The following is an 11,327-nucleotide window of genomic DNA, read 5'->3' as shown; positions in this document are numbered from 1 at the left end:
CTCTCTCTCTCTCTCTCTGTCCAAGTTTCTCTCTACCAGTGCCTCAAGTCCCTAAACTCAGTCCTTGACACTCTCTCTCTCTCTCTCTCTCTCTGTCCAAGGATACTACAAGTGCCCATGACCTTGACTAAAGTGCTCACACATACATCTACCACGTGGCCTACATCATCGGTGGCTCAGAGGTGGTTTTACTTTGTTGGGGCAGGTTACATTGGGTTGTGGGGTCTCCCTCTCTCTCTCTCTCTCTCTCTCTCTCTCAGAGATTTTCACATGGCTCCTCACTCTTTGGAGCCTCACATCTTCTCTTGACTTCACTCTTCTTGTCGTGGCAGCTTCTCTTCACGCGTCCATGTCTTCCTCTTCTTGCAGTCTTCTTGTGGCCACTTCTCTTCACGTGTCCATGTCTTCCTTCAATGCTTCCTTTAGCTTTTCTTCTTGGTGTGGATCTTCCTCTTGGAAAATTCTTCTTCTTTCATGGGACCATGAGCTTGTCCGTCAGTTCTTCTTGCTCCATGTGAGCAACATGTTTAAATGTTTTGTTGACAGTTCTTTTAGTCTTTTGATGTTTATCTTGTGTTATTATGCAATGCAAACCCAAATCTATGCGGGAGGTCTTACCTCTTGCCTTATTCTGGAAGGACAGTGTCTGATCCCATTTTTACACTGATGTAATGTGCCCAATACATAATGCATATAGAATTCATTCTTATGCACATTCCCAAATGCAACTCTGGCTGTGAATAATCTTGAATTTGAGTGTGATTTGCAGGCATTAACCAAGGGTTAAATGCAAAATGATGATTACCACAAGTTTATCACTATAATTTTACCAGAAATTACATTAAATCAAGGGTAACCAATTTGTATGGAATGGTTGGAGTATCAAACCATCTCCGAATTACAATATGAAGTTATAGGGATGTGTATCAGATACCTAATGGTTAATTTGAACCCTCAATTGTACCAAAATATAATGATTAGTACTGATGATTAATCATTGATTAGCAAATTTATCCTCTGTTTTGTGTGTAAAAAACAGAGTATGCGGGGAGCCCAGATCTGAGGCCTTAGAGTTCAAATGAGCTCAAATCCTTTCAAGGCCATCAATGGCAATTAGTCTAGTAGAGAATTAAGCCAAAAACACAAGATTTGACCAAACATTGAATTCTTAATCTCTGTTTTACCAAAGTCACCAGCAGATTTGATGAAGAGCTTGGATCTCACTATAGACTTGATCAAATCAATTTCTGACTTCACTAGCTTGTAGAGCATGCTTGAAAACCCCCGGGGCTAAGAGAAATTAGACCCATTTGATCTGTGGAAGAGAAGATCTCAATTTTACTCTCCCAGAAACAAGCGCTTGACAAAATCGTTATTTCTCCTGAATGCGCCAGCGGTTTGCGCTTCTGATTTGATGAGCTGAATGATGGAGAGGCTGGCTATGTGTGGCTAAAGAGGTTTGGGCTAATTTTGAGCCTACAAGGAGAGGGAGAGCTCCTCCCACTGGTGGCTGGGGGTACATAAAGCTTCTTGAAAATAACAAAATTTGATTATTTCCTGATTATCTACTACTAATCCTAATTAACTAGATAATGGGCTCATAAACTTGATGGATTCTAGCCTTGGCTTTGATACCATGTTAAAATTACAGCAATGTGATGAGCTAAGGTGGATCAAATGCTAGAATCAATATCATTAACAAAGTGATTAGATGATAATTAAGATATGATTAGTGAGTAATTAACTAATAGCTTAATGTAGGCATGGATAATCAAAAACCAGCAAGTTCTCATTAGGCCAATGCCTCAATTTATAGAGTTTACATCCAAGCATCTAATCCCACTGATTTCTCCTTGATTCACTCCACCTCTTTTGCTTGATTCTCTCCACCTCTCCTAGAATATCTCTCCACTTCCTAAATCTTCTCATGCTACCCTTTATTCTTTCCCAATAGATTCTTCTCACCTTTTCATAGGTTCTCTCACATTTACACATTCTCTTTTACAGCCTCTAGCCAAGGGCTTGTTCTCGTACACACCCTATTCACTTGTATATTTCAACAATATTTTCATCTCTCCTCTCTCCTGTTTCAACTAGATCCAAAAAGTAAGCTAAACTGACCTAAAAATGGTCAAAAACTGATCTGGAAAATTCTAGAATCAGTTTGCTTGGTTAGAGGCTCACTTTTTCCTATAAATAGAAGCCTCCCCCTTTGTAAAAGCTTCATGGTGTTTATGCACTATTACTCTGCTTCTAAACATAGGAAAGTTCAAGGTGGATTGGCATCTTGGGGGAGATTTGAAGACAATTAATGCATGATGGGTTGTGCTTACGGGGCGACATAAAGATGGCCTTGTCCATACTGCAATGCTCATATTGATATTCCTAGGCAGAAAAGGACAACTGGAAAAGGTATACATAAAGTTGGTTCTGTTGGGAAGGATACCTCGAAAGGTCCCAAGAAAGGGAAGAATCAACAAGAAGATGCAGTAGATCCAACCGAGTCAACTGATGAAGATGAGAAACAACCAAATGGAAAAGGTATACATAAGGTTGGTTCTGTTGGGAAGGATGCCTCGAAAGGTCCCAAGAAAGGGAAGAAGCAACAAGAAGAAGATGTAGTAGATCCAACCGAGTCAACTAATGAAGATGAGGAACAACAAATGCAAGATGGGTGAAAGGTGTCATGTCTCCTAATATGCTAGGAGAACCAAACACGAATTCAAATTGGAGCCCCATCATTAATTTTTCACTAAAAAATATTCACTTTTGCACACTTCATGCATTCATGAGAATCTTTGATCGATTGCTTAAGTGCCATATCGATTATGCATTCACAATGTCTACACAAGAGAGGAAAAATGTAGCCCTTGGTAAATTAGAGCATCTTTTAAATTCTCTGGGCTGCCATGGCGGAAACGTGAAAATTGAAGTGAATAAGTAGGCCTCTGGTATGTCATACAAGGTTTCTCAAAAGGTCTTCATGACTGGATCAAAGGCAAGGAGAATTTTGGAGAAGCCAGCAAACATAGAGAATTCAGAGAAGACTTGGGAACTCTAGAGAGTCCTGTGTGCAATCACCACAAATGTAGATTGTCCGATGCCAGCTCTTGTAAATATGTGCAAATAGCTTTGGATAAATTTCAATAACATGGTTCGCATTATGAATCAAAGTAGCACAACTGTCCAAGAACGAGCATCATTCAAACAACATATCATAGAATTCACCAAAAGTATAGGTGCTTGAGGAGAGAGTAAAGTAACACACTATATGGTAAGTTCTACAGTAAAAAAATAAACTGGTGTTTTAACCTTGACTTTTTCTAATTAAATTCTATTGTCATGTGTACAGCACATAGTTTATGCGCATGGTGCGTATTTCATGAACAAGTATGGATCGCTCTCGACATGTGGAGTACCCAAGGGATGGAGAAATCACATTATAAAGAAAGAGGGGTTTATTTCAAAAATATAAGACATGGAGGTGGAGCTTTTGCACAGGAGGAACACGTACAAACTATCTACAAGAGATGTTCAATTGGTTTTTAGCACGCAAGGCTGCAAAAAGTCATGCTCGGCTTGAATGGTTGCAGACCAATGCTCCCCATAGGCATGGTGCTTGGCATGCACGAATGAGGAGACAAGGGAGGCGTTGGGTTGTGCACGCAGCACCAGCATAAATCTAGATGTAATAAGGCTAAGAAAATAAGTTTAGTTAGGTTTTTTTTTCCCTTAAAAAAAACTATTAATAGTTCCTTCTCACTTCATTTTTATTTCACTTTTTTAGAGAGCTTGAGCTCAAGATCTATGTAGACACCCACGTAAGGACACCAGCACATCACCACGCTAGCATAGACGTACATGGATATGGCACGCACCAAGAACACCGCACGTGTTACCATGCCTTCACAAAACACAATGCAAGGCACCCAACGACCACATACTGTGGCGACACCATGGAAGAGAGTGACCCCTTGGATTCTAGGACACGCCCAATGGGATCACCAGAGTCCACCAATCCTCCTCCCATAGCAACACCAACGCACACACATGCAGGCCCTTCTAGTGGGAGCAAGCGTGTGAAGAAGACCCCACAATGCAGCCACCCCAGACATCAAGACAGAGAGGTCGATTTGATGAGGAGTTCGACTGGGTTGGTGAAAACATTCCTACATTGCACAAAACCATAGGTGGCAAGACCCTACTACTAGGACAGGGTCCCCTACCTACCCGGAGGAACTTGATACACAGGTACCACAGCAACAGGAGGAGGAGGATTCAGACTATGAGAGAGACCAAGAGGAGGTTCCTGCAAGTGCGTGCAAGCGTAGAAAGGTCAAGCTCTTCAAGCCAAGGAAGTCCCAACCTCGCCAACACACTAACACAACACAGAGAGCTCCAAGGAGAAGGATGCGCTAAGGACATAGGGCTCTACAAGAAATCAAGTTTTATCAGAGGAACACTGAGTTGCTGATAAGAAGATCCCCTTTCGCTCGCACAGTGAAGGAGATTCTCCAACGATATAGAACAGAGTTCCGTGTGCAAGGGATTGCCCTTGAAGCATTGCAAGAAGCCTCTGAGGCTTACCTTGTTGGGCTTTTTAAAGACACCAACCTCCTTGCAATACGTGCAAAGAGGATTACCATATCTGCCAAGGACATGCAACTAGCTCGACGCATTCGAGGCGAGCGAGACACGATCTAGAGATCTTAGATGTTAACCTTTTTTTTGAAGCAACTCTTTTGTTTCAAACCCCCCTTTGTAAACAACTGAAGCCTATCTAGCTTTCATTTGTAACCTTCTGATAATTAAAATTTTAAGTTTCTCTTACAATGTCTCGGTGTCATCATGTTTGTTTAACATGGAGTGTCTATCATGTGGTGCCAGTTTGTCACCCAAGTCATCAAAAATGCTCCTAGAGGACTAAGGAAGCTGTGCCACAACAGTGCGAATTTGGCCTCTGCAAGGCTCAAAATTCGCAATGTTCTGGCACTTCTCCCCTAGCCACTCAAGATCATTTCTGATGCATTTATAATGAAGTTGAGCACACTAATTGTGAGAAACATTAGTTTACAAGATAAAAACACCTTTAATCATGCGTAAAAATATAGTATTTATCATCCAATGCATCAAAATTGCTCCTGGAGGACTGGGGAAGCTATGCCAGAATAGTGCGAATTTAGGCTCTGTAGCGACGATGCAGGCTCAAAATTTTCATTGTTCTAGCACTGCTCTCCTAGCCACTCAGGATCATTTCTGATGCATTTATAATGAAGTTGAGTACACTAATTGTGAGAAACAATAGTTTATAAGATAAAAACGGCTTTAATCATGTATAAAATTACATTTTTTTATCATCCAATGCATCAGAATTGCTCCTGGAGGACTGGGGAAGCTATGCCAGAATAGTGCGAATTTAGGCTTTGCGCGACGGCGGTGCACGCTCAAAATTCAAACTGTTGTGGCACTGCTCCCCCACAGGATCATTTCTCATGCATTTATAATGAAGTTGAGTACATTAATTATAAAAAATAATAATTTATAAGATAAAAATACCTTTAATCATGTGTAAAAATACATTATTTGTCATCCAATGCATCAGAATTGCTCCTGGAGGGCTGGGAAAGCTATGCCAGAACAGTGCAAATTTGGGCTCTACAGTAGCGGTGCAGGCTCAAAATTCGCAGTGTTCTGGCACTGCTCCCCCAGCCACTCAAAATCATTTCTGATGCATTTATAATTAAGTTGAGTACATTGATTATGAGAAACAGTAATTTACAAGATAAAAATACCTTTAATCATGTATAAAAATACATTATTTGTCATCCAATGTATCAGAATTACTCCTGAAGGGCTGGGGAAGTTGTGCCAAAATAGTGCGAATTTGGACTCTACAGCAACGGTGCATGCTCAAAATTCGCACTGTTCTAGCACTGCTCCCCCAGGCTCCCAGGGTACGAGAGGAACCTAGTTCCTAAATTTTCCTTTCCCGACCTCTTCGCCTCCTGCTTATTGAAGGTACAGGAACCTCCTGCGGGGATGCCGATGTCGATGAAGCGTTCAAGGTGCTGGATATAGAGACGGGCATATTGTTGAATGTACTTAAACTCAACAGGCACCCGTCGATCATTAGGGCAATGGAGCAAGGAGATGGAGTGGGAAGCCAAGTATTGCTCCATGTATGCAATCTGCGTCTCATAATGTTGGGATACAAGGACGAGCGACTTTTCAAAGTCGACTTCACGAGAGAACATGACAAAGAGCTCGCTCTTGCCCACCCACGGGGTGGTGGAGAGGAACTCATAGAAGTTGTCAAGGTGGGTAGCCATGTGAATGCAAAGAGATAGTGTGAGTTCGTGCTTGGTTTCTATCGCGTGAGACAATTTATTTTCGACCTAATCAGAATTTCATTAAATTGGTCTATCTTACTATCTCGATAAAAGCCCCTCTTATTTACCATTGGAATACATAACACAATCTGTACACTAGAAACTGTAAGGTAAGATACTCGTATGTCTATATATAAGATCAAAAGGAACGCAGTTAAAAGAAATTAGAATCTTTGAGGAAAGCTAACAAGTTTATTGTAGAGCTAATAAGAATTCCACTTAATTGGTCTATCTTAGTGTCTCAGTAAAACTTATAAATTACATTAATGAAAGCCGGTTTTTTAACACTGCAATACATACCACAATCTGTACACTAGAGTCTGCACGGTTGTCATACCAAGACTTGCAAACTTGAGGCGTTTAAACCACGAGCTGGTTGTTTATACTGCCGTACGATGCTCTAATGGAGCGTTTGATCAGAGGAAACACGATTGCCTACATCATAGCTGATTGTCCCATGACTTTGCCTTGGATTGACTGCTCATGTTTTCTTCATCGGAGCTAAGATTTTCCTTCGAAATATTGTAATGATAGTCCATCCCAAGGTCTCTTTGAGAGAGAGATTTTGCCATTCTTTCTAATACGCCGTTGTCTCCTCTCACGCCGAGAAAGTCCCTTGTAAAATTATCAGCTGCAGCTCCATCCTCTCCCTTGATGCATACAGGCAAACCCATTAAGGAATGTTTTGATCCAGCTGATGATCTATGGTCAACTAAAGCCTGCTGAGAATGAACTCTTGGAGATTCAGTTGACAATATGGGAAGGTTATAAACCATGACACTGGGGGTTGCTCTAGAAGATAAATTACTCATTTCACCGCCCGTGAAAAAGCCTGCAGATGCTCCACCATTAAAAGAGGATAGCATTTCATGAATGCCAGTTCCACTATCCATGATATTGCTTCGTCTTGCGTCAACACTCAATATAGGGCTGCCCTTATCCCCAAAACCATTACAGGGTCCTCTGCTAAAATGGTTTGCACCAACGCTTGATGAGCCATTACAGCCTTGATTTGATGAGGTTGGCCAATACATTGGGTTTGAGTTATCTGATGAATTTGCCATTCCGACGCCTTTAAAAAGAGAGGGATTACTTGAGGTTACACTGCCCATCTGAGCAGCTTTTTGTAGCAAAGAAGTGGCTGAGATTTGTGCAGAAGAAGGAGAATCAGGTGCATGGACTTGCTTATTATAAACACTTGGAACTGAAGTAAATGCTGGCAGGCCATTAAAGCTGGACATCACTGCAATATTCCCATTGCTGCCGTTGCTCACTAGGTCAAGTTCGGAAACATTATTGCCATACATTAGACCATAAGCTTGCCCTAAACTAGTCGCAGTAGGTGGTAATAAGCTTGGGTTGCTACAGTAATGGCTGCTTCCGGACCCTCCAATGCCATTATATGAGTCCAATAGTGTAGGATTTAATGGAAGTTCAAGTTGTGAAGGGTTACTGATTAACTGCTGATGATCATTGATCATACTGCCGGGTGCTCCATGATTTAACCACAAGGGTGGCCTTGTGCGTGAAGATGGTGTAGCTGTGTCAGCTACTAGGCTGTTCTCAAATAGAGAGGTTTCAAGAAACCCATGACTTTTTGCATGGGATGAAGAACGGACTCCTCCAATCATGTTGCCTAAAGGAACCCCTTGTAGCATAGCTGTTGAAAATGTGGTGTTGCCAGGAAAATCTGCATTGAATGGATTCCCTCCGCTCTGATTAACCCTTAGCGCGCTTTCTTCTGCAAGCGCATCACAAAAAGCTCTGTGTGTGATGAAGCTATCGCGTCTGCAAACACAAACGTGCACATGGGTTAGTCAGCTATTTATAACCCAAATTGGCTGAAAAATCGCAAATTTCACGTAGTAAGCGTCTATAACGTCGAGGTGCATTAGGATGTGTTTACGGTAGCATTCATAATTAACGTGAGGCAACCGGATCAGAGAATGGTTGTAGGGGAATTATCAATCATTCAAAATTACTTTCATTCAATCAGACCTATATAACGGGCATCCACCTTGTTAATCTTGATCGTGTCTTGCAGATGTTGCTCTTTGCATGACTATACTAAGAGCGTCTGCATGCGCTGCGTGCGAGAGACTGAGAGAGTGTGCGTCTGTGTACTGTGTGTGTGTGAGAGAGAGAGAGAGAGAGACCGTGTGTGTGTGTGTGTGTGTGTGTGTGTGAGAGAGAGAGAGAGAGAGAGAGAGAGAGAGACCGTGTGTGTGTGTGGGAGAGAAGAAGAAGGAGCGGGGGGGGGGGGGGGGGGGGGCGTTACCTAGAGAAGAGGGTGCCGCAGTCGCAGCGGTACTCTCGCGTGCCGCAGACCTTGGAGTGCGCCTTCCAGTCGGACTGGACGGCGTAGCGCTTAGAGCATTTGTCACACTTCCACTTCTTCTCGCCGTGCTTGCGGCTAAAATGCTTCTTGATGCCCGTCAAATCCCCGAGCGCCCTCGCCGGGTCGTGGTGCACGCACACCGTCTCCGGGCACACGTACACCTTCTTCCTCGGCTCCTTGCTCCCCCTCTGCTTCAGTTTCCACGGCAAGTTGTGGCCCCTCCGGTGCAGCTGCAAATTCTGATCACGCTGGAAACCCTTGTTACATATCTCGCACACAAATCTGTTCGTCGCCAACAGCGTCTTCGGCGACAAAGCTATCACCTCCGCGTCCGGATCTGCCACCAAACCAATAATACTTCATTAACGTCAATGATTTACCACAGAAGCTGACCATTAATTAATTAGCTATTGACGTACCTGGCATCCCCGGAAGCTTTCTCTTTGCCTTTACCGCTACAGTCAATCCATTGCTGTCAATAACCATTGAGCTGGGCTGGACGGTGCTGCCGCCATCGCCTCCCGTGGTCGTGGTCGTAGTTTCCCTCTCACCGGACGATGCGTATCCGCTAACTTCACCGGACGCCGACGTTACGTTAGTAACAGCCGACTGCTCACCGGCCCCGCCTTCTACGGTCTCGACTTTCATGAAACCATTAAAAGCAACAGATTGAGGATGAATATGAGGAGCAGGTGCAACGCCTGCAAACTGTGGTGAACAGAAAGCAGGAGCAAAGCCATGGGTATACTGGTCTCGAATCAAACTAGCCTCCCCCTGATTCAGGAAAGCAGCCATGTCTAGCATTCTGAGGTGATGATGATCATGGGCTGAAGGCAGACTAGTGCGGTGGCCAGGGAAACCTTGCATTATTCTGAGGTGGGGATTAAAAAAAAAGTGTGGGCTAATCCTTCATTCTTCTGAAGTTAGGAAAGACTAGATGTAAATAGGTTGGAAGATTGTACATACAATTTGCATGCTGAACAAATGTTGACGAAGATTAACGTAAATACAAAAGAAAGATTAACCTTACACATTGATATGGTGCAGATCAATGATCAATATTACAGGTAGGAAGAGAATAAAGAAGCATTCTCCCAGGGCTAGTAAGTGAGCCTTGAGGTGGGGAAGGATTAGACAGGGTGGAGGGGTGGGCTATGGCGAAAGGGGGAAGAGAGAGGCTAAAGAAAGAGCAGAAATGAAGGACACACGGCACAGCACGGGAGCGGAGGGGGCACAGCAGCACAGCGGCAGAAGATTAGGTTCTCTCTGTGGCCATGGGCGGAGTGGGGCCGGGGAACCACGACAAATCACAGAGCAACAAGGAGATTGACAAAAATGCAGGAAAACACAGGCGCTCTTGCCTGCGTGGCAGCTGATTGAGATTTGTACCAACAGGATGCTAGACTCTACCTACACTAGTGGAAAGTAAACGTTGTGTTTTTCCAGCCCTCGCTGCCAGGTGGCTCTACCTTGGCCCTGCCACCTCAACCCCGCCTGCACCGGTACCACCCGTTGCCAGGAGCTGACCTGTCCCGGTAAATTACAGGCTCTGTGGGTAGATCAGTGTGCATGCTTGCAACTTTTTAGTTTATACAAAATCGCCCCATTTTTACCTTGCATATGAATTCACACATACCACTTGACTTTCTTTTTTTTTCTCTCTTCGAAGTTCGTACCTAGCTTGGCAGTATCCTTTTATGCGAACAAATTATAAATTTTGTAATTCATGCAACCAGAAAACAACTAACATGAAGAGCTAAGCAGTGTCAGGAATAAAGCTTTTTTCTAACCAGTGGAAAGAAAAAAAAGAGGATATATCCGATACCCGACGGATTATATAACTAATTTTTGGAAATCTTGAATCTTTAATTTGAAAGCCAAAATTATAGCAGGTTTTTGTCAATTTAGTCGTGAAAATTACAATTTAAAAAAAGACGTCGGTTTTTCTAATTAGGAGGTGTTTTCATGAAAGCACCGGAGATACCATGTATCAAAAATCGACACTCGCCTTTTTTTTGGGGGGTTTGAATAGAAACTAGTATTAATTTAGGGTCGGAAAGGAACTGTAAGAGCACGCAATAATCAATTCAATAAGAACCGTAGAATCTAATCATCCATGTCAATTTAGGGTTCCGGTGATAAAAGTTACTAAAAATTCCAAAAGTTGCAATTCCGCATATGTTTTTGACCTTTGCAAGTTTGCAGGCTGACCGGCCCCATCGATTTAACTAAGTCTCGATGGCATCTTCTTCTCTTTCTTCTGATAGCTAAAGTTTAGAAAATGAAGTGTGCACTGTGCGGTGTGTGGCAGTGTGGGGACGATGGGGCCGTGTGGTGGTGATGCAGTAATGGTATTACCGGAAAGGCAGCAAAATCATGCGTGGGCTCGAGCTCTTTTACCATGACGCAGGAAGGGACATTGGGTGGAATTGCGGTTCATGAATTGCTGAAAGGCAGGCGCCAGGCTCACGAGAGAAAACAACGCTGCTGTCTGCAGTCTGCAGACTCTGCACAGTCCTCTGAGACTTCTCTCTCTCTCTCTCTCTCTCTCTCTCTCTCTCTCTCTCTCTGTGTTCAGTCACTTCAGTTACTGATTCATC

The 11,327-nt window shown here is 43.2% G+C and overlaps 1 protein-coding gene across 1 annotated transcript; it reads right to left on the bottom strand.

Moving 5' to 3' along the window:
• Positions 1 to 6,626: 6,626 nt before the first annotated feature.
• On the bottom strand, positions 6,627 to 10,027 carry LOC147607710 (protein indeterminate-domain 4, chloroplastic-like). Its single transcript, XM_086790359.1, has 3 exons — positions 9,147 to 10,027; positions 8,668 to 9,064; positions 6,627 to 8,177 (listed from the first exon to the last, which is right to left on the bottom strand). The coding sequence occupies exons 1-3, from the start codon at positions 9,592 to 9,594 to the stop codon at positions 6,830 to 6,832; spliced, it is 2,193 nt and encodes a 730-aa protein (XP_086646485.1). The 5' UTR covers positions 9,595 to 10,027; the 3' UTR covers positions 6,627 to 6,829.
• Positions 10,028 to 11,327: the final 1,300 nt, after the last annotated feature.

The sequence above is a fragment of the Cibotium barometz genome, chromosome 55 (genome assembly GCF_041138505.1).
Source record: "Cibotium barometz isolate CiBa-2024 chromosome 55, ASM4113850v1, whole genome shotgun sequence".
Classification (NCBI taxonomy): domain Eukaryota; kingdom Viridiplantae; phylum Streptophyta; class Polypodiopsida; order Cyatheales; family Cibotiaceae; genus Cibotium; species Cibotium barometz.
This window is presented reverse-complemented; position numbering and strand designations above follow the sequence as displayed.